The sequence below is a fragment of the Strix uralensis genome, chromosome 4 (genome assembly GCF_047716275.1).
Source record: "Strix uralensis isolate ZFMK-TIS-50842 chromosome 4, bStrUra1, whole genome shotgun sequence".
Lineage (NCBI taxonomy): Eukaryota > Metazoa > Chordata > Aves > Strigiformes > Strigidae > Strix > Strix uralensis.
Window position 1 is genome coordinate 70,276,768 of NC_133975.1, and position 24,321 is coordinate 70,301,088.

Here is a 24,321-nt window from a genome sequence, read left to right on the forward strand (position 1 = left end):
CAAAATGACTGCTTGTTTACAAATGTCTACAAAACCAGATGGAGAAATTTGAGGTGATAAATTATTTGCAACAACTTCTGTAGTCCTTTTTCTGGGTCTCTGAATCCAAGACCAAACAAGGTCAGAAGAAAGTGCCACTGCATTTACTGACTTTATTACATGAGCTCTAGAAGGCAAATCAATACCATCTGAAGCTTCTGAAAAATCAAAGGTTTAAAGACACATCAGGAATGAAAAGCTGCTTTTTGAGATACATGATGCTGAACTGCCACAACCTTAGGTCTTCTGCCAGTAGTGGTAAAACCCTGATTTCTGTATAAGCACTGTAGCACTGAAATGGTTAGCATTAATAGCTACAGCTAAAGCCTGTGGCCAGCAATACCAGTTTCCTCTTGCAAAAGAAATAACCATGGTAACTCTGTGGTACAAGGTGGCTAATACTAACTTTTCATTGGTGGCTTTTGTACCACTGAAGATAAAAATTCAGTCTCTTTGAAGGTTTTGATGTGTTCTCTGATATATGTCGATAATCCAAGTAGCAAGTCTTACATAATGATGGCTAGAAAACTGTATACAGTTATCTGCTCTTACAGAAAAATCATCAGAAGATAAAATCTTTCTGGATCAAAATGGAATCTTTGCTACGGCTTCACATTCACCTTATGACAAATTTAAATACAGGATAGATGATTAAATTATTTGACTTTGAACCATTTTGTAGAATACAATTCAGGTTACCCAAAGTCCTTCTTCCTCAAGTTTTCTTCAAATGATACAGCCTTGCATGCTAGAAAGTATCATGTGGCAATACTTTTGTCATATGATGGGATAGAAAGAATTTCTGGTTAGTTATTAGAGATTGTGCAGTGGGGGCTTACAGATATTAGAACTTTGTTCAAAGCCCCTGAAGTCACATGCAAAGCTCGGTCAGTTTGCATTTGTAGTTTTTCATGGGAAAATGAAAACTCTTCATAAAGCTAGCACTATACAAACCTTTATGATCTGGTCTTAAAGGACATAATCAGCAGAATTTTCTGCACCTGAAATTCAGTGTTTCTGTGGCATCTCTGTCAGCAAGAATAGGTTGAGTAGGGGATTGAGAAAAGTTCTGTTACTATTAAGTGAATGTAATTCCATTCTTTGTGCATATCTGCACAGAGGTGAAGTCCTCTTATAGCACTGCTTTTTTTCTCATTGTTACTAGTTCCTGGGTCCTGTTTATGAGCCCTTCTGTGAATCCAACTGTTTTCTTCTTTTCATTTATGGAATTTCTTACTAGCTGTTATTTTTAAGTGAGACTTTGGTTTCTCACACGCCTCATGGAAATATAGGCAAATGTGAAAAACATCTACTGGAAAAATCTCCATACTTCAGCAGGCCCAAAGGATTTAATAATCAGCATGAGATTTTCTTCCTCTCAATTGCTGACTCTTTTGTTTTAAAAAAAGAGTACTAATACTAAACAAACAAACAGAAAACCCCAGTTGCTTCTCTTTCTCAGTGTTTGTTTTTGGATGTCTTCCAGAATTGTCTTTTGACTGTGGTTGCTGACATCCTGGGCTAAGGCAGCATTCATTAGCCTCACTATTACTAGAGGGGCTTCAGGGATTTTTTGGTTTTTTTTTTTTTTAAATGGGGAGGAACCAGTATTCTGGTTTTGTTGGTTTGGGGATTTTTTTAAACAGAAGAAGCAGAAGAATGCATATGGCAAATTAAGGACTGATTCATTGACTCCAACATCTGTCCAGAAACATGTCAGCCATGTGTTGTTGTGAGAGGGAGGAAAACATCATAGAGACTTTAAAATCAGAGAAAAATAAAAAGTGCCATCCTTTCCTATAAGAAAACTTATAGTTTAGCCCCTTCAAATTACAGCATATGAGTAAAGTGTAACACTCTCTGCAAACTTCAGGTTGGCTGAACTTTTCAAAATAAACAAATTCCTGCTTCATTTCCATTTGCTGATGCACTTAGGAGTAGAAAGCTAGCTGAAGATACGGCCAATTGCAGGTTTATTCAGCCTGTAAGTCACGGTGTATTGGACCAACAGACTACAGCTCTTATTCCTTCCCCCACCTACCATTGGTTTCTGGTGAGAAGCTCACACTCCCTGGCCAGCAAGATTTTGTAGTTAATTTCTGATCCCAATTACATAGAGCATAGCATTTTTTCCATTCAGCAAAAAGACAATGGGATGACTTGGGTGAAATTTAAAGCCTTGCATCAGCCTGACATGGACCACTGGTCCCTGACAGCTCTTCACACAACATCTGCTTTGCTCATCAGCTGGCCCAGGGCCAGAAGTGGCTGCTGTGGGTTAGAAAGGGGAAGACTTTTAGTGGGAGTAAGAGAGGATCAAGTGCTGTCTTGGAAGAACTGAAAAAAATATTTTAAACCAAAATTAGCAGTATGTGAAGAAAGGAAATTCTGGCTGATCATCTGGGTCAGCTAGAGTAAGATTCAACAAACAAGTTTAATCAATTTATTTGACGAAAAAAGGTTCAGTGCAGCAAGAGTCAAGGTGACACATTTCGTATGCGGAATAAAAGATGGAAGGGCAAGAAAAAGAAGGTATAACGTCTTCAGACCAATCCTGGCAGCATTTCTTTTTGGAGTTTGAGCCTTCTGGAAACAAACTATAAATACTCTGAAAAGTAAAGGAATTACAGGAGAGAAAATATCCATCTTAAAGCTCTGACACACTCAATAGAGAGCCTTACACTTTGTGAGTATTCTAAGAACTGGTGATGTGGCTGAAGGCTACTACATTCAGGATCAAAAAAAAACCAAACTTGCTTTACATACTCCCTAAGTAAAACAGTAGACTTCACGTTTTTCCCATTCATTGGCTTTCATTGACTTTACTGAATTCACTCTTCAACTACTCAGTGCAAGAAGACATCCTTAGTCCATAATAAGAATTCTCACTACTGCAATAGCATCAGACAGGAAGAGAGAACTTCTGTGAGAAGTAGCGTGGACAGGAAATGTGTACAAGAGTTCAATGAGCAGATTCACATTGTCTTAAATTAGGAGTTATTTAAGTTACATGACTTGTGGATGACTCTTCTGAATCACATCAACACCATGTGTTTTCCAATGCCTGATGTTAAGCACTTAACATGTTTCTTAATTTATTAGTTATGAGCCGAGTTAATAGAATATGAAAACCAGCCTTTTAGACAATGATAAAACCCAATTTGAATCCTCTGAAGAAAATAATGTAGATACAAGCTAAGCTGAAGTACAGGAACTCCTAATTGTGATCTGAGCATGCACTGAGATAGACCAATATGTGTGCAGACAACTTTAATGTTGACAGATGCTTGGTACAGGAACTGGGAACAGCACTTCTAGAGTTGAATACATATATTCTACTTCTGCAGCTGGGGTTAAACTCTTCTTGACAATTCCCTTTAGCTTACATTACTGGACTAGATAAGATAAAATTACAGTCCAAGCAAACATAAGCAGTCTTTTTTAAAAAGAGATGGTTTTATACTGCAAGATAATGACTGCCAGCTAATAAAAATTTAAAGCATTAGCATAGCTGGAAACAGTATTACATGAAGTGATCGCAATACTGCAACTTACCTCTTCCCTATGATTCTTTATTGGCATACAGAGAATACTCTGAGTCTTATACCCTGTGATCTGGTCAACTTCTGCATTGAATCTTGGATCCTGATACAAGAAAAAAATACAGTTAATTGACTACTTGCCTAAAAACCAGTTCTTTTTCTTCCCTGGTTTAAAGGTTAAAAAAAGTACAATATTTGACTTAACCATTACCCAGGATAACAAAGGTTCCATTACTAGCTAATAATTGTATAAAGTTATTACTATCAGTGTGTTAACAACAAAAAAGCATTTATGTGGAACATGAGTGCCTGTGGATAAATACAACTGCTAGAAAGAACAAAAAACCCCAAACCCTATGAGAAGCCTTTCTTGAGCCTAGACCATCATTATAATAAATGTATACATGGACTAACCATTCCTAGCTTTTATCAAGAAGAAATTACAAAAATATACTGAAAGACATATAGCCACAGAGGAACAAGGTTTCATGAATGTGGTTAGTGTTTTTGCTTTTACCAGAGATTGCTTGCTTCATTTTTCAACTGAGTATTGTTATAAAACTGATTTTTTAAAATCTTACTAAAATAATTCAGACTATTTTTAAAGGCTGCTGTTCTTTCTCTGGTAATTGATTTCAAGCTGAGCATGATAGACCCAATTCAAGAATGAGCTTTTAAACTATAAGGACAGGTGATGTTCTGCTGGAAACATGTACTAGCAAATGTTTAGACATTTTCTGAGGCAGCAAACAAGTGTTTGCTGAAAATTAAACCATATGAAATAATACTGCTCTTTTTTGCTTCTGAAAAAATCTACATGGTAATGTTACCTAATCCTGCAAGCATGCTCAGATTAATTGAGAGATTATCAATCAGAAGCAGTAATTTTCAAGTCTATTGTATACCTTTATTAGTTAATTAATCAATTCAATAATTCATTAAAATTTCCATCATCCCTAAATTCAAAGCACAAAATCAGCATATCCAAAGAGCCTGGAATTAAGAGATGTTAAATTGAGATGCAGGAGATGTCCTCTCTCAGTGCTGGATTTTCTTCCTTTTTTCATCTGGCCTTGTATCAAAGTAACTCAAATCAGAGTATCATTTCATTCGTGAGACTTCTGTACAGTTCAAACCCTCATCCCGTTCTTGTTCCTTCAGCTCCTACCCTTTGTGCCTCAGGTATGATAAAATTCTCCAAAGTGTTTTTAATTACAGGACTCCAGTTTTGCAGACAATTACATCACAATTTCATTCATTTTGGTGCAGAAGTACCTTACATCCTTATACAAGCAGAAATGTAAACATTTAAGTGTCCAAACCTAGAAATACAAATACCGGCATGCACATAGCTGGTTAAAATGGGGCTGATGCTTGACTGCTAATGTCAAACTTACATAATTTATTTTGATGTTAGCATTCCTCTAGTCATAGCTACATGTTTCTGTATCTGCATGTATCTATAATATGTGTATTAGAACAAAAAACATGGTGTCAGGTTTGCATCTTGACTCATTTAAGTCAATATGGTTCCAAATACATATACTAAAGTGGCAATATTACAACTGCTGATAATATGCCTTTTTCTTTTTCCAAGAATTGTTCAAGATAAATTTTCTTGGTTTACCTCATACGCATTCTTGATGTTCAGAGGCTGGCCTATAGCTGCTACATGACCCACAATGCCCTTGTTCCACTCCAGGCGAATGCAGTTGTTGGAAGCTTCTTCCAGGGTGGAGCCTTCAGCCACATCAAACAGCCTGCTTACAAGAAACTTCTCATTAGAGCTATCCTCACAGACCAAAAACAGGGAATAGCGATCTGCTGCTATAAGCTCATGGATATGTAGGAAAATTTTATGGCAAAGCGCTGTGACATCTAAGTGACTAGAAATATCTTTCACAAGTTCTAATAGTCTTGAGCACTGATCCCCTGCACTGGTCTCAATCCTTGGAGATTGCAGAGGCATCTGTTCCTTCTTTTCAGAGTCGGAGAGGAAGCTCACTGCTCCTACTGAGTCCTTGACAAAAATAGGCCTTAAGGGTCTGTCAAATTCAGAAGCAGAGATTTTCCTTGCTGGCGTCCCAGAGCTGGTGGTCTCAGGACAGGCAGGCTGGTGACAAGCACAGGATTCACTCTGGGACTTGGTTCCCTCCTTGCAGACTGGGATGGTATGAACTCTCTCAGCAAACCATGCATTAACCATTTCTCTGTAAAACAAAAATAAAGACACAGCGAATGATGTAAGTTAAAAGTCCTCAGGAACTAATACGTAATTGAAGAGGACACGACAAAGAGGATAACTTTAAACATTTTCATATAGCGGACATGAGTACACCTTTAGTGCTCCTCTGTATCAATATTGTTCAATTTTACACAGCACTTATATGCCCCATAAAAAGGAAGCTATTTCTGCCTAAAGGAAATACCTGAATAGGGCAGAGGAAGGCTGCTTATGCTGTGGCTTTCAAAATATAGAAGATCAGAAGTTTACACCAAGTTCTGGTCCTTTCCATTCCCAAGATTTGGATTGCTGTATAAGATGTAAATATATTCATATGAAGACAAAACTTTCTCTTTTAATTCTGTTTTTCTAGACTATTTCTAACTTTTAAAAAGATAATTTTGAACTTTAATTCTCTCTGTCAAATCACCTGCAGCCCCTCCTGTCTTTATGTTGCCCACACACTATTTTTAAGTTAACTTCCCCTGCTCTCTTAGAGTTAATGAAAAATGCTGTTTTGACTCAAAGCACCAAAGTTTTGCTTAAAAACTGTCAGAAAGAAACATGGATATTTCTAATTCAACCCCCTTCAAAATAATGAAAAGACAGACTGTTTTCATGCATCTCTCCTATTTCCTTATCCTTGCAGATGAAACTCACTGACCAACTCAACCCAAAATACTGAATACCCCCAAAATTCTATTTTTGAAGAGTGTACCATTAATTTAAAAATGTCACACATCTCGTATCTGTGTTTTTCAAATTCCTTTAGCACTCAAATGCCAACCCTAATAATGTCCTCACTAAATACAGCGTATCTTGAATTATCCAAAAGCACACATATCATCAGTAACACGAGTATACTTTTTCTTATCACTACAATATTTCCTTGTCCAAAATCTGTTGGTTTGGGGTTTTTTTTGTAAATACAGTGCTTTTTATGTCGTTTACCCAGTGTTGAGGATTCCTCACAGCACATGATCTACACTCTGAAGAAATGTTTTTTTCTGAATTACATAATGTATGGGCCTATGAACAGCAAAAATCCTATTAAAAAGTCTGATCTTTTGGAAACCTTTCATGGTGGTCATGTTTTAAATTTGGGATATTTTTTATTTGCTCAGCAGACCACAGGAATTTCGAGAGTGAAGCTGAATGAAACCATGGAAATTAGTCAGGTTAGTCAGCCGCTGATCAGTTACATGCATCAGTATGTGTTAAATATGAAAAGCACTGTACATAGCCTTTTTTCCCTACAGAACTGATTCATCTATGTTGTAGAATGCGATACTGCAAGTGAAATTAACTATTAATTCAAAGTAAAGTAATCGATTAAAATTTAAAGTCCACCAATATTATTCTTATTAGCAAGCAATCCACAACAGGAAACTTATTTGTCTTCTATTAGGAGGGTTTGAAAGAGTTTTTCAGATTTTTGCAATCACATATCATTTGGAGACCTCAACTGCAGGCAAACATGCTATGAAAAATTGAATTGATATAGGAAATAGTATGACTGTAAAGGGAGCACCTGGGCAAAAAAACAGTCATTATGTTACTGTACCCATTCTGCTTCTGTGTGAGCTACCTGGTAATTTTTTTCCCCTCAGAAAACTATGTCTGACTGAGGTAAACATCACTCAGTGTAGCACTGGAAAATCAAATTCTTCTCTTATTCACACCAGTGCAACTCCGAATAAATGGATGACAGACTATTCTTTATTTGGGCTTCTGTGTGTGTACTGTGGTCCTGATCATGCAAAACCTTGCATACATGGTTAATATCATTTATAGCCCCAGTGATCTTCAAGGCTGAATGGTCAGTGTGGTCACATAGGACATTTGTGAATCTTCTGACAATCAGAGATTCAGAACCACTGAATGAAAAGTTGGGACACAATTAAGGTGGTGGGAGTTTTGCCTCTGAGCTCCACAGAGCCAGGATTTCATTCCATGTTTTGACATTTTCCATGAAGCTCTTGGAACAGCTTGCTGTAGCAATAATATACCTCAATCACCATCTATTATAAATTTCCCAGCAATCTAAAGCCAGTCCAGTTACTGGAAACATGGTGCCAGAGAACACAATGAAATTCCATTGTTATTCTGAAAGAGTTTTGGTTCATTGCTTAGCTACTTATTTTTAAAGGAAGTAACCTCTGCTTTTTAAGTATATTAATAAAAACTACCAATGATCCTTATTTATTACAGCAGCAATATGTATTTTTTTTATGGAGTTACCTCAGCCAAATGTTTCTTGCAGTGAAGAAGCATAAAGAACAACTAACATATCAGAACTTTGACTTTAACAAGATTATAGTACTTAACCAGGATAAATATTAAATGTGCGAGCTGTGACCATGTATAACTGAAATGCATAATATAATTTGCATAGGGCAGTATCACATTTGCAAAAGCTGTTTCAGTGAGAGTCAAAATAAGAAGCTAGCATTTAATAACATTTGGAATTTTCGTTTATTAAACTGAATGAGAACACAGAATAAAAATTTGTGATAAAAATGACCAAAAGTATCCTTAAGAAAAATAAAAAGCTTAAAATGCAAAAATTTGTAAGTAAACACAGTACAACTGCTAAAGTCAGTGCTGATAACTCTTGTCATCATATGTGTTATATGTGGGTTCTTTTTGTTTTACTCTGATCTCCTCAAGAAAATAAACTACCTGGAAATTTTAGTTTTTTCTAAACAAAATTTAGCATCTAGCACTAAGGCTGCAGAAAAGAACCTGAAAACGCAAGCTGGGTGCATTTAACGCCTCAGACACAAGGAGGTAGATATAGAATAATCAATAGTTTTGAAAGAAGGCTCATGACTTGACCCAGTTTCATGGCTGTGTGTGCTGACTTGATTTTTGAACATCGAGGACTGGCATTAATGTAAAATAAGATTTAAAAGTAACTGTAATAACCTAGTATCAGATAGAGAGCATTCTTAAACTAGCAAGTGATTAGGCATAGGAAACAGTGTACTTTGTCTAGGCATGTTTGAAAATGCACAGGCGTGAACCTGTGCTATTGTCAAGTGACAGCAATTTGTAGAGCAATCTGATTCACTGCTTATTTACACATGAGGAAAGGAGAATATAAAATGCTATAATTTCACTTAGCTCTGTTTTAGACTGAATTTACATACGTGAATGTGTTGATATAAGATGCAAGGCAGAGAAAGAATGAGGTACCCTTTATGGACAAAGCTAAAGCAAAAATTTGATTATCAGTTGAAACCTGCCATTTTATTTATTCTGGAATGTAATGATGTCCCCTGGCCTTAATCAGTAAGAACAATGTATTCTGAATTCTAGTACAAGTTCTCAAACTGTGGCCATGAGATAATTTAGTTTTTACCTTCTTGCCTTTTTACTATGTAAAATAAGCATTCCTTTCTCTATCTTATGGAGGTTATTGAGATGTGGAACATAACTGTAATATCTTTCATATGAAATTAATTACATTTCTTTAATAAGAACTGACTACTTCTTAGATATCTGCACCATTTATGAAGCACTTCGACATTGAACAGAACTATATGTGGAGCTTCATAATTATGAGTAACATATTCCTGTCCCCTTTAATGTTTTTCAGATGACGGTCCAGTAACTTGCCAACATAGTGTGCAATTCTCAAAAAGCTCTGGGGGTTAACAACAAATCTTTAACTATACTGTTTAAAGAATGGCTTTCAACTTCAAATCATTTAGGCATTTTTATCTGGGCAACAGAAAAGCCATTCAAATTCAGCTGGAATAAGAACAGTGTTCACTGACCTTTACTGAATGCCCCTTCTAACAAGGAAACTATTTAGCTCCTTTTACTCACAGTTATACACATGGGTGGAAGAACTAGCATTTCACATTAACTGACATATTCTAACTCTATTTAAAATCTGTCAGACAAAGTCTTGACATGCATTTGCTTGTTGACACTCAATCCTATTTAACAGTGCATGACAAGAAGAGTATCATTATTAACACAACTACTTTCTCAGCACAGAATTAGCTCAACAGATATCCAATACCAGACACGTACTGAACCACAAGTGAGGTTACTGGAAATTAGTAACAAGTGCTATGTATGATTAAGATGTCATTTTGAAAGGACTACAAGAAGAAACAAAAATACGAATAGTTTTCAGTAAGCTTTGACATTGTCAAAAGGTGATTGTAAGGACAAGACCCTTGCTGTGGATGTAAGTTTTGAAGTTAAAACCAAGGCAATGTCTCCAACCCAGCACAGCAGTCACTTCATGTTGAGGAGTTACAGGCATCAGCATCCATTCCTCATAAGCTGCATGCATCCTTTACTGCAGTATGAGCCTCCACTCAAGAAAGCTATAATTTATCCCAGAGTTCATAAACAGGAATAACTGAATTTGAAGTAGCCATTTTTAGTCACTTCTATCAGCCAAATCCAGTCTTGCCGCTGTAAAACACAATTTCAAAGGAGTAGGACAGTGACTGCTGAATTTGGCTGGTGACCTCATCAGCAGATGACAAAATTGGAGAGGAATTTTGAAGATAGGGATGAGAAGGGTATGAAAATACAATGGCAGGTAAAACATTTTAAGAAAAAAAATGATTGCGTGATCCTCCCCTCTATAATCACTTGTATACAAGTACACATTATCTGCATTACATAAGAACTCGGGAACGTCAGAGGAATTAAGACTCTTTGGCCCTGATTTGTTAAACACTGTACAGAAAGTAGACCTGTCCCATGGATAGGCAACAAAAATAGAAAATCACTGGGTGAGAAAACACAGGCACAAGTGATGTGGCTTGAGCCAGGTCATGCAGAATGGCACAAGTAGATCCGAAGACAACCTCAGGTCTAAGACCTGAAGAGGACCTTGCTTTATTTCCTGTGCTGTATGTGTCAAGCCATGCTGACCTGACACTAATTACTATTCTGCTCATACACTGGGAATATTAAATAATTTATTGTACCCATCTTTGCTTGATTTGTGACATCTTCAAAATACAAAGCATACTTTTCAAAAAAAACCCCTAACAACCGGTGAAGACATTTAAAGAGTAACAGCCAGATTGTAACTGTCCTGCTCACACATGTAACCATGCTACATATGTAAGACCATACCAATGTGACCATTCAGCAAGTATTTGGTATCTTTGGACAACAGGTGCAAAAACAGAGCACAAACATAATACTGAGATACAACAATGCCAGTATACTGCATCTCAGTTGTCTTGCTCAAAGAATGCATAATAATTACTGTACCATAAAAGTACTGGGTGATGTGCAGCTTTCAGTGAAAGAACAAGTAATTCCCCATAAAATTTCTCATAAATCTTTCATGTATACAATGTGTAATGTTTCAGTAGTTGTGTGGACTGTTTTGCTAATTTTTCATTCAAACCAGCAGTTACTGATAACACACTTCAGGAGGGGAATTCAATACAAACTTGCCTACTAGAATATGCCAGCTTTAAAGTATCTGAATTCCTGTGGCCTAATCCTCCTAGTGCTGAAATCAACAATATTTCAAGCCAAACTTTGTAACTATTTTCTCAGTTGCTTTTTTTAAAATAACCACTAGACATCTTCAATTTTCTTTACTGCATCTTGATATAATTTAGACACAGAAATCATTTAAAGCATTAGCAACAACTCAAAAACTATTCAGTTTTAACAAATGAGTTTGAAAGTCAAAGTCACTTGGATATTATGCTTGCCTTCCCATTTTCTTTCCAGTACTTCCTATTTCACAATCATGTTCTAAGTGGTTTTGTCTCCTTTCTGGCCATGGAAAGATTTAAATAAATGGTGTAAAACTTCATTAGGTGGAAACAGTAAAGTGACTGTAAAAGAAATGTTTTCAAACTGACTAAAAAAGTAGATTGACAAAGACAATAGTTGTTTTTCCTTAAACCCTGTCCAATTATAGTTATTAGAGATACTATTTCTAACAGTGGTAGGCAGTTTTTGAAGACAAAGTATGACTTAAAAGTCAGAGTCAATTTTTTGGCACAACTCAGTCAAATATGTAAGCGTACATTAAACTTTAAACATGTTAAGTGGCCAGACTGACTTCTGTTTGGATACAGATCTAAATTAAGAACTCTAATTCTTGATTCAAACCATGCTTATGACAGAGTGAAATAACAACTTTTTAAAAGTAGAAATAATGTAAATCTTGTCTGAATGCTCATATTATTTTTTTTAAATAGGAGGCAGAGGTTGCTGTATTATTTGAAGCAAAAGTATTTGAAATGGAGGACTAACACTAACAGGCTATTCTTAGCTATTTTCAAGTCTTCTTTAACAACCAAACTGCAAGTTTAACTTTTCACAAGAAAGCTTTCCTCCATAGAAGGAACTTCTAGTCACACTATAAAGACTGACTTCAGGGATTGAAGGTCAAATTCTAAAACATGACCTTTATATCTCCTCCCAATGTTTACTTCTTGTTCCAAGCTCGAAAAAGATTAAAAATAACTATGTACCTAATGATTTTGTTGTGGAAAGCAATAGGACAATGCCAATGACTTTGGGGAAAGATGGATTAAAAGTGAAGTTCACACCTGTCTGGAGACCTCACCTTAAGTCTTAGGCACCACTTCAGTTCCACTTAAATTCCTAAAATAGGTGTTAAGTAGGACTTGAGTGGTGCAGAGGCTTTGGGATGGCTCTCTGTGCTGGCTGGGGTGAGTTCACCATAACGCACAAATAAATGGGAAAATATATATCTTTTACTAAGCAAATATATTTTGTGGCTATATTTTCAGTGCCAGACCTAATGTGAAATTACAACCATTGAGTTATTCACAAGGGCCATTTCAGTAGGGTTTCTTTTCTGGCACTTTCTAAATAGCTTCTTTTGTATTTAATGCCTTTTTTCTTTTCTTCAAGTAAATCATATAAATGAGAAAGCATTCCGTGTAAGTTTATGTATGTTTCTTTGCCAGTAAGGAAGAGAAATACTTGTATTCTGTGGTTTTATTAATTATATTTATTCGTGACAAAAGCAAAATGCTTCCTCTTTAATGATGAAAATGAAAATTGGTGGCATATTAGTTCAAGTCAAGAATGTATTGTCTAAAATTGCTTTGTAATTCTTGATCCAAGTCATATATTCCCACACAATTCAGCTTTAATCTAGCATTCAAATAAGCATGAACATAAGCTATGATGTACCGTATTTGATCTGAAGACATCATAGGTGATGTATCATGAATTTTATCCTTGTGCAGAGAGGTAGCAGAGTTATCTACACACTATGGAAGTCTCACTCCAGCTTCAAAATTAGACTGATTGGTATTTTTATTTTATATATGTAGTCTTTGTCCTAAACCTGTACAAATACATGAATTTCCTCCTCACATGATGATTCAACACATGCCCAACACAAAACCTCCATGAACTTCTAAAATTTAGAAATAAAAGACAGGTGTCTAACTTTGTTGTCTCCCGCAGAGGCAATATATGCCTCAGCGCCACTTTTCTTCCCAGTTGCCAGAAATTTGACCCTATTCTCTAAAGTCTTCCTAGGAAGAGCAAAAAAATGGAAATGAGATTTCAAATGCCTATTGGCATGATCAAAAGTACAGTAACATGATAATAAAGTTACCCTGAAACAAAAGAAGGCAAAAAGAGATGTTAACAGTTAAAGTAGTTCACTCCATCTTATTTTCTACCTGTCCTGTAAGGTTTAGCAGTTGTATTTTAATTAATGTATTGTGCACACCCGTTCGTTTCTTTGTTACCTAGGGCAAACGGTACGTAGTAAAAGCACATTCTCCTACAGCTCAGTACTACCTGCTGACTAGTTTATCTTCACACCAAAGATTCTGTGCAGGTGTTCAGGTTATTGCCTTTTGAGAATTAAAGATGTAAATTGCTAGTAAGTGATTTCTTCATGTTTCTCAAATGACAGTTTCTTCAGTCTACAGTAATTGCTGGTTTAGACATTGTTTCCAAAACACTGCCACACACCCCTAGCTTTACTTCCAAGAATAAATGCCCAAAATACTTAATCACATTTACAACTTCATGAATGTGGGTAACATTCCTTACCTTCCTGAGTGCTTTTTGAATCAGGAGTTTAAAATATTTTGGGATGATCTTAATACTTTGCAGTTATCAAGAAAGGCTTAAGGATATGGATACATTATTTATAAGTGGGACAGCTATGGAGATCATTAGACCAACAAGAAAACTTTCCAGGATATCATAGATATTGATTTTTTTTTCTGTACCTCATTCTCAGAAAAGCTCTGTAAACATCTAATAAAACCAAGTGGGAGAAAATATTCTGATCCCTGCATTAGCACCATTACTTCATGCAGTTTTCAAGCCATGGTCCAAAGAATCAGTGGGTCTGCAGTCCTTTTGTAAATGCTTCACATAGGATAACTTAGAAAAGCAAGTCCCCTTTCAGCATATTCGAACAATTTGCATAGGACTCTGTGCCTCCACTGGAGAACTGTTAGGGGTCCTTCAATCACAGAAGTTTAAAACCCATTGCTTGTTTACCAAGGTCATGTTAGGGATGAATATGGCTCAGACCTGTATCTTTTTAGGATTATTATTTTTTTGTATGTCAGTAATATATTTTTAAGAAAACACACAAGCCAAAGCCTATTTCAATGCAGAAAATCTTAAATAGCTCTATCTTTGAAAATGTGAGTTTTCATACATTTGCTCCAAAAATTAATTTCCTTTCAATTAGGAAAAATTAAGCATACATACATTACCAAACAAAACAATTACATGATGCATATGACATAATATTTATGAGATTAAACATCAGATAGCCATCTCAAAATGAAAGACATTTTTTAAAAGCCCTCCAGACACAGATTAGAAGGCAAATGTCCTAAGTAATTTATTATTGCAGGCAGCACATTACAAACTGATTGTCCACCAGCCATCAAGAAGGAAAAAAACCCGAACAACTGTACTTGAGTTTTTTCAAAGTAATAAATGTAATTGATATATTCAAGTTGTGCAATCTCTGAATTCCAGCAAGTACAGTTTCCCAGTAAGCGCCACTTCTGGAATCCTCAGCGAAGCGCTATGAAGTACCATGCCATTAAGGACATTCATTTTTCCAAATACAACCCCACCTTAATTCATTTGTAAATATTTCCCAACCCCGCTAATAAGCCAAGATGTATTTATAACAAAATAATCTTATTTCCAGTGAAAGGCATACAAGGCTTGGGTTAGTAATTTGTATCTATCATGCCATACATTTAGGAAACCAGACGAAAACTGCCTGGAACAATGCAGTTGCCTCTAACCGAGAGGAGAATTTTTACTTTGGCTGTTTTGGCAGTCTGCTGCTTCTGATCGCAAAGAGCACTAAGAGAGAATCGCTTCCGTATTTTTGAGAGTAGGAACAAACAGGAAGTCAGAAATACAGAAGTATTCCGTAGGGGGTTAAAATAAGTATGATGTTTGAACATGACAATGCATGGATTATTTTTTTTTAAAAGGAACATGAAAAGATAAACTTTAGGAAGACAAAAAGGGTAACAAATTCAGCCGTAAATGCAGAACAATTTTGTGACCAAAAAAAGGCTACAGATTATGCCTTTGTAACATCTAGTTAGAACAATTACATTTGTAGCACCAGCTACAAAGAACCTTTAACAAAAGTATGGGTAAACATAAAACACAGTCTAAAAGAAGAATCATTTTACTTCAAAATGTTACTGTTTTCTGGGAATCCAGAATATGATAGGCAATTCTAAAACTCTGAAAGGGGAAAAATAACAAGAGGAGCTGAAAAGAAAGGAATAAAATAAATAAATTTAGTAGGAGCTAGGCATTTAGAAACTCCTGAACCTGTAAGTGTCCAGTAACAAACTCTCCAGCCAGAAGGTTTGTCAACCAGCACACTGTAGCACTAACTGAACCAAATTCGTCTCATCACTGAGTGTACTGGTGACACCCTTTGTTGGTCTGCACTTTGATCATACTGTAACAACACTTCATGGATAATAACTATTTATATTATCTCTGTATACCACTCGCCTCCCTGGTACAAAATAAAGTAATAAATAACTGACTCTGTAGCTTCCTACTCACGGGATCACAGTTTATTTCCATACTCAAAGGAGGGAGCAATTTAAAGCTATTCACCTGGATTACATGCTTGTAGGATTGCAACCTTGCTCTGTACAGGTGTAAGTCAATCACCATAGTTTTGTCACAGAATATGTCAGTCCACCTAGCCATCAAAGACGGGTAAGGCAGTAATGTGGCCTGCCTGTAGACACTATCAACCTTGAGGCATTGCAGGATCAAAATACAAGGTGTAAGCCATTTGTATGTATTTATCTGCCACAACACAGTTCAGGGGAGAGGAGGAAAGCAGATGCAAATTTGTCAAGTAGACAACCTGTAGCCCTTCTCCCCAAGAATCCAGAATACGGACTGGGAGCCTAGCAACTCTAACAGCTGTCCCATTATGAACAATAGTGAACACAAACTAATTGTGAATTAAAAAAAAGTTTTCTTTTAAAATGCTACCTTGCCAGAAAATATAATTTTTATTTAAACCATGAAAATAGATACTAATATCAGGCTGACCTATGCAAACTGAAACAAGAGATAACTATTCAATGACTATATGAGACGGTGTCACTCCCATACTTTTAAAAAAAAACCAAAACAAATCTGCAGGCATGAGACCACCTAAAGCATTTCTTTTATAAGTATTATTTAGACACCTAATTAAAACATTGGTTTGTGGAATTACCAAAAGAACTACTGTATAAAACAGTATGGGAATTAATTAATTGCAGAGAAAAAATAATACCTATATAAGATTGCTAAATTAGGTTCTGATTCAAAGCTCATTATTAGCAGTGGAAAGGGCTTGTATTACTCTGTAATAAATGGTTGAGCTGGTGATCTTCTATTTTTGTGTATAAATATATGAGAAACAGATACAGAAACTATCTGTATCCATTAGCAATTGTGCCTTGCAATATGAAGTGGAATATGCCTCTGCGCTCCGTGAGATACCAAATTAAGTAACTTCTTGGTCTATTGCTTTTAGGACCTGTGAGGACTTTGGCATATTATGAAGCAGAACAAAAAATGACAAGCAGTAAATTAAGATTAAAAAACAGTTGAAACTAGTTCAAGGAACGCTGCTTTACTTGACAGGGTAAACATAATGCTGAGTTACAAAACATTAACAGCATAGTCTTTGTTCAACGTACTGTTGTACAAAGATTCAACTAAAACAAAGCATGGCATTAGATTTTAAGGTTTTTCCCTTTTCAAGGTCTAAATAACACTACAATGTAGAACATTAAACCATTTTACAAAGTACACCAGTTCTTTCAAACTGCTCAGCTTTACAGGATATCATTTTAGCACACAAAATTTGAACCAACATACAGTCAAGTAACTTGTCATTTGTATTTTCAAATACAGACTTACATATAACAGAGGTATTCCTTATTATATAGTTATAGTCTTCTATTTATACAGTAAGGACAGAAAAAAAAACATTCCATGAAGACAGTGGAGAAGAGAGTTTTGAGACAAATGCAATGCTTCCATCACTTCAAAAAGATCACAGAATCGTTGACAAGCAAGAACTCAAAGTTAACAGTTTTTCTGCAAAACTCTCTCTAAATTCAGAGGAATCGCCAGCATGCAGACACAACCGAATTGTATTTTGTGAACTACAGCCTATTTCAGACCCACACAAACACAAAACTGTCTCAGCATTAAAAAGAAGAAGAAAAAAAAAAAAAGACTAACCAAACCTCTCCATGGGGAAAACAAATCTGACACAGCAGTTACTATTAATTAGCATTCCTATTTGTTCAATACTACTTCCAGTTTCCAAAGGAAGTGTGACAGGCTGAACTAATAAAACGCTGCTTCTCAAAGCTGCTAACACCCTATTTCCTGGGCAAACAAGCTACCCTTCAGTTACACACCATGCACTAGTGTTCTGGAGAGTATCAACCTTAACTACTTCTATCTATGCACCCGACACCTATGCACTGCCTTTTTTTAAAAAAATCAACATTTAAAAGACATTTTTAAAGGCACTTTTATTACTTTTCTGTTAATTGAGCCTAAGGAAGAAGCAGCAGAAGAGAGGGGACTGCATGACAGATGGTCATAAGAAAGCAGGTGACCCCTGAAGCTTTCTAGCTTGCTGCGAGTCAATTATTAATGGCGATTTCTCTTCTTACCGCCCCATCCCATGCAGAGAGGAGCAGCAGCAAAGCCTCGTTCAGAACGCATCCATCCCTGCTAAGTGACTTGGGAAAGAAGTAAATCGGGAGCGGTGAGCAGATGGTGCGAGCGGCTCCGGGACAGGAGCGGAGCGGAGCAGCGCGCCCGCGGAGATGCGTGTCCGAGAAACCAAGCACAGGACTTACTAACCCGAGCTCTCCACTAAGATCTACCGTGGGAGTTGCAGATCGCGTGTGTTCTGCATCCCCGCTGCTTTGTTTATCGGAAAATATTCAAAATGGAAACCTGACTCCACTTCTAAAAATAGCCGAATTTACTCGATTTCAACTTGAAGTCCCACTGCTGAAGTGTGACAACGGTGAGCAAATACCTCGTCTGATCTCCAAAGGGCAGCATGTCAAGCCAGGGCGCGTAGGGGAAGAATAAAAAAAAAAAAAAAAAAAAAAAAAGCCCAGACGAGCTCTTCAGATCTCTACATGGGTTCCTCTGCAAGAACCACCACCACGGAGCGGCGGCGGCCGCCGGGAAGCCGCCCCGGCTCTGCCTGCCCCCCGCCGGGAGGAGGGAGGGAGGGGGGGAAGGAGGCTGCCCCCGCCGGGAGGGAGGGAGGGAGGGAGAGAAGGAGGGAGCAGGCGCCTCCGGGGTCAGCGATCCCCTGGTCGCTGCTCTTCCCGGTCCGGAGCTGCAGCCCCGCTGCCCGCCTCGCTCCCTCCAGCAGCGGCCCCGCTCCGGCCGTGCCCCCCCCGCCTCCACCTTCCCGGGCGCAGCACGTACGGTTTGGCGGCCGCTCCCGGCTCGGCAGCTCCCGGGGCACTATAACCACCGCCCGCTCCGTCCCGGTGGCCGCCGAGATGTCCAAAGAGGTGACAAGCCCACGGGGCGACTGAGCTCTTCCGAGAGCAGCGCTTTGTTTTGAGATTACTAAATCGCGCCATAACCCGCCCTCCCGAAGAGATCAGATGTTATCTGAGGCTTCGACATATTTCTGTCTAGTTCGCGGGACAGGGCAAAATACACGGTTTACTACTCACAAGAAGTTGACTAGGTCCGTTTTAAACCACGGAGAACACCAACTAACTAACTAAAAGCCCCGGGCAGGGAGCTCCGAGCCTGGGACAGCTTCAGAGAGGAGCCAGCGCGCGGGGCCGGGCAGACACGCGGAAAATCCGCGGCGCTGCGCGGAGCAGCGCCCGCCTGTGCCCCTCGGTGGCGGCCGCCCAGCGCGGCTGCTGCTTGTTGGCTTCGGTTTTCGCTGTTTGGGGCGAGGTGGGGAGGGCGGGGTGGGGTACGGGGGGGGTCACGGACGACACACACGCTTTTTTATTTTCTTTGGAGACAGCCAAGGGAAATCGAAGAGCGAGGTTTCGCCGGGAAGAAGGGAGCTGCCTCTGGCCGCCGCTCCGGTCTTACCTCGTAGCTTTCCTAACAAAGTAAGAGCGGGTGAAGTCGCCGTGGTCGTCCAGCCACGCTTCCACCGCTTCCTGCTCCGGCGGGGGGGGGCAGCTGTGCTCCATGCTCCGCGCCGCCGCTCCCGCCGCCGCTCTGCCTGCTCCTGCCGCGGCTGTCGGCGTCGATTTCCCCCCTCCCGGCCGCCCTCCTCCTCCTCCTCCTCCTCCTCCTCCCCTGCCGCCGCCGGTGCCCTGGGCCCGGCGGGGGGCCGGCTCCCCCCGCCTGCCTTCGGCCCGCTCCCAGGTGTGCGGCCGGGCAGGAAGGCCGGTGTCCGGCCTCAGCGCATCTCCGGCCCCGCAGCGGACAACCGGCTCCGGCCCCGGCTCCACCTCCGCCGCGGCCCCGCAGCGCCCCGGGGGGCTGCCGCGCCCCGGGCCCGCCCCGCCCCGCCCCGCCCCGCCCGGCCCCGCCGCGGGGGCACCCCCGCAACCCCCGGCCCCGGCCGTGCCCAGCGCGGCAGCGGGGAGGGCCAAGCGGGACCGGAGGGAGGCCCGGGGCTGGCCCCTCTCCCGCGCCGAGGCTGAGCTGGGGCGGTCGGGCCAGGCGGTCCCCACAGGGCTGGGGACAAAAAAGAAAAGCGATGAAAAAGTAAATGGTTCTCCTGGAGTCTGGCAAAGGGATTTCTCTCCCCTGCTCCCACTTCACAGTTACTGTCTTTTCAAGGTATGGCCTGTCTCAGCCTGCTTCGAAAAAAGTGGCAATTAGGCTGTCACTTGGGAGTGTTGCACTGGTGGGTGTCAATAGATGATCTTTGGTAGACCTCAGCCTGGATATGAGCACTAAAGCCCTGGCTTTTGAATCCTTCATGCCTACAGTGAGGCTTTTAGCTCCATTTTAGACATTTAATAAGCACAGCCTAGCTTTGAAGATGCTCCAGGCTCAGAGCTCCTACTTTCTCTATTAGGAGACAGCTAGGATTGAAATTTTGGTTAATGCGGAGCATCACTTTCATGTATTGTAGTTCCAGTCTAAGATACGCATGTGCACACTTCTACAATAATTTATAACCTGCATTCACAAAAGACCTTGCACAAAGTATGATGCACATGTATGGTGCCCTGTGTCGTCACATGCAGTATCTTTGAAGGTAAGATATGAATAACAAATAGCAGCATGTTTCTGGGGAAAGGGATATACAAGGTCTTTAAAATTATTCTCCTGTGTAATCAATTGAGAAATATCATGTAAAATGTTTTTGCCTACTCTTAAACCCCTCTCAGTTTATGCAAGGCAGTGTGCTTCAGATAGAGCAGACATCCCTGCACACCTTAGCAATTTTTTTGCAGCGCTTATAGAATCTCGGCTTACAGAGACTTGATTTACAGAGGTGGGATTCTGCAGCCTGAGAAGGGGCAGCAGCAGGAACTTCCCAGCAAAGGGATTAAGAGCCTGTCCATGAGCTTGGAGGAAACATTTTCTCTTTTGTGTCTTTGTGTCACATCTGTGCATAGCACTCGCTTGGACATGTGTGACTTTTGGCTGTAAGAGTTTGTGTGTAATATGAGGCACACAGAAAAGGAACGTTAGCATGAACATTACTCTGTCATACAAGGAGTCTCAGGAGAAATGTGCATGGTGACCAAAGAGCAAATGTGAGGATGAAGTATAAACCAGTTAAGACATGCTGCAAGACTCAAGCCGCTATTCAGGGCAAAGAGAAATCTTTCAGCAGTGAAATACAGAATTACCAAACAAAGTGCATAAACAGACAACATGGCAATAAATGAAGCTCATGTTTAGTGTCAAAACCTGGAAAGTGTGGTATACTAGAAAAAAAGGAATGAATTTGCCATGTAACCCATAGATTTCTAAATTAACTGTTTCACTTCAGGAAAAGGGTTATGAAGCTACAGTTAGATATGGTGATAAAAGCTTCTATTATGCTGGAAAATAACACTATGTTAGAATGCTTAAGAACTATAATGGAAATGTAAAACATACAATTATAAAATGAAGATCTTATGAATATCTGAAATGCCATTCCCTGAATGGTCTCCTATAGAATATTGTCTGTAGTACTGCCAGCCCATCACAAACAGCAGTTGCAGAATCATCAGAGGTTGTCTAGACAGGAAAAACAAGAATGACCAAACACATGGTCTGTAAAGAGGCAGAAAGAGTTTGTGTACAAAAAGATGAATACAAATATATACTTTAATTACTGGTATTTAAAAATTAAGATAGGATTTTCTCTCTGTCTCACAGGAGAATAACAAGGTAATGGTCAATGAAATTATGTCAGCTGCAATACATAGTCTCATTTCATGTAATTAGGAGAAGCACTAATAGAAATAAGCATTTATACTGTAGTAACATCCAGTAAGCCCCAGTCAAGAACAGATACTGTGCTGTGCACTGTAAAGGTGTAATACTAAATCCTAGGCTAGCTGAGAAGCATACAGCATCCCTGTACTTCATGCCACAAGGTACTGGGACCCTTGGGTGGAGCTGCCTCTGCTGCAGGCAGCTGCCCAGGCTGGGCCAGCATGAGTATGACAGTGTAGCAAAGGAGGGGAAAGTTGGGCAGTGCAACAGCACTGTGTGCTTTGCTTGGGGTTGACAGCACGCTGCTATTTAGCCTACAGATAAGAATCAGTAAAGCCCATGCAAATTATTGTCTTCATGTGAACTCAGTGGCAAAGCAGCAGTTCAAAAGATCGCTACCCAAGCAAAGAATAGTATAGTCTTTCCCAAAAGAAATAAAAATGGAATAGTTGGGGGAAAAAAGGGATACTTTCTCCATATCCGATGAATTTCCATGAATAATAATGAACATGCTGTTTTCATTTTTAAGGTGACAGGAGGGGATGAAGGCCAAGCATAACAAAGAAGTGAATGGTAAAAGTGGAAAAAGTCTTCCATAATTTTGGCTTCCAAAGTGCTCCGAAAAAGCTCCATGTATCTTAGCTCACACCCAGCTTTCCTGTTTGTTTCCAGAACTCAGATGACAGAATTGATGTGTAGTAGCTATAAACCTGAAAAGGATTTGTAGTAATGACATATAAATAAATATGTCTGGTTCGAGTTTAAAAGCTGCTTGTGGCAAAGCAGTATGCTTGAGAGCTCAGTATAGTAGCCAGGATGTTTTTCCAGCAGTAGGCCATTCTATAGCAGGACTGGTTGATGGAAAAGCTTTTTAGCTGAAGTCTTTCATTTGTATGTTTTGCAAATATTGTCATGGAAGGAGTTAAGAAAGGGGGGGGGGGGGGGGGGGGGGGGGGGATGTATGTCCAAAGCACGTAAATTATAAATGTTGCTAACTCACAATAATTAGTAAGAACAAATATGGAAGTATGTAATCAGAGAAATATTTATTTACTATTTTATGCTCAAAGAGCTCTATATTTATTTAACCTTATTTGGAAATAATTTATTCCTATATCGTTTCCCTTTAAAAGAGAAGAAAATAAGGTTTCACATGTCACCATAGTTGACTTATTTGTCTGACTTACTCATTAGGTGAATTGGAGCAGCATTTAGCTTTGCTAAGCAGTGGGAATTGGCTGTCTTTCTACCATCCCTTAAATTTGGAAAACAGTTGGTCCATTTTGGCTCCTAAAACAAGTGTAGGGCTGTACTATATTGCCAGTGAACCTAGAATATGATAAGGTACGAGAAACTATTCTGCTTCTTTATTAGTGAGCACCTTTACACACGCACACAAACACATACACAGAGTGGAAGAATCCTAATATTAGTAAAGCAAGTTTCCATGTCCTTTCCATTATTTAAGTTGCATAAAGAGAGTGAAATAGCAACCAAAATCCAATTCAGTTAAAGTCTAATTGTTGCATTCATCATCTTTAGTGATGAAAATACGAAATCATGAGAATGTCTTATCAGTTTATTCTCTCAGTCCTTTTCAAATAATTCCTGGAAATGCTTCCCAAATAAACACAGCTATGCAGAGCTGCTCACTCATTGCATAACCTGCCTTCTCCTCTGGGATAACATTGCATATGTTCTACAGGAAGCCATGCAAAGTAGTAGCTTCCTCCTATTTTGATTTGAATGTGACTGAGCATTTGCGTCAATCAAAGTACCGTGCGAAATTATTGTTAACCTCAGGAAAGCAGCAGCTTCTCAAAGTTGTTTGTAATACACAGACATTTGTCTGGAAAATACTATCTAACTTTATCTCCTGAAAAATGTAATTTAGAATTTGAGTTTAGCATATTAGTATTTAATATGTCAGCTGACCAGTATGCTCAATTTTTAACCTTTTCTACATTCTATTGGAAGTCTCAGGTAAATTTGAAGACTGTTATGAAGTCTCTCTTTCTCAGCCTCCTCTCCTTTAAGCTAAGTAGCATTACATCTTTCAATTCTTCCTTGAACATCATGTTTTCCAGCCCTCTGATCATTCTTTTTCACTTTGGACATTTCCCAGATTGTCCTGTGGTGTCTCACCAAGCTATGATCAAGTAATCCAGTTGAATGCATATCAACACTAAATGAAGTGGAAGGGATATCTTGGGTACCTTGCAGGCTATATTCCTGCTAATATAGTCACCCTTGGATATGCCTTCTTGGCAACAGCCTGATATTGCTGACTTGTGGTGACTGTACTCTCTGTTCCCTTTTTCTAAATACTTGCTATGTAGTTGGGTGTTGCCTGTGCACCTGCTTACTTCTGCCTAACTGTATTTTCTTGGACCTTTTTAATTTCATCCTGTGCTTGCAATCCATTTCTCCAATTTATCAAGATTATTTTGGATTCTATGTCTGTCCTTCAGTGCATCCTTAGCCTCACCAAGCTTAGCGCAAATTTGCTGAAGGGCATAGGTCTTGGCAACGACCGGGTATGATGCAGGTAGATGAAATTGTAGGTGGCCTTCTCAGCATCATTACTGGTTTAGC

General features: G+C 39.1%; 1 protein-coding gene across 5 annotated transcripts in view; it reads right to left on the reverse strand.

Annotated features, from left to right (window-relative positions):
• Positions 1 to 24,321, reverse strand: part of PDE5A (phosphodiesterase 5A) — a 140,452-nt gene that overhangs the window by 47,099 nt on the left and 69,032 nt on the right. For 2 of the 5 annotated variants that reach the window (XM_074867228.1, XM_074867227.1), the window contains exons 1-3: positions 19,423 to 19,572; positions 5,209 to 5,791; positions 3,595 to 3,684 (exon numbers count right to left, since the gene is read on the reverse strand). In XM_074867228.1, the coding sequence (XP_074723329.1) occupies positions 3,595 to 3,684; positions 5,209 to 5,791; positions 19,423 to 19,526 (777 nt within the window). In that variant the 5' untranslated portion in view covers positions 19,527 to 19,572. Of the gene's footprint in view, positions 1 to 3,594; positions 3,685 to 5,208; positions 5,792 to 18,008; positions 18,679 to 19,422; positions 19,573 to 24,321 lie in introns of those variants that run through there. The other 3 variants (XM_074867229.1, XM_074867230.1, XM_074867231.1) reach the window with 3 other exon arrangements.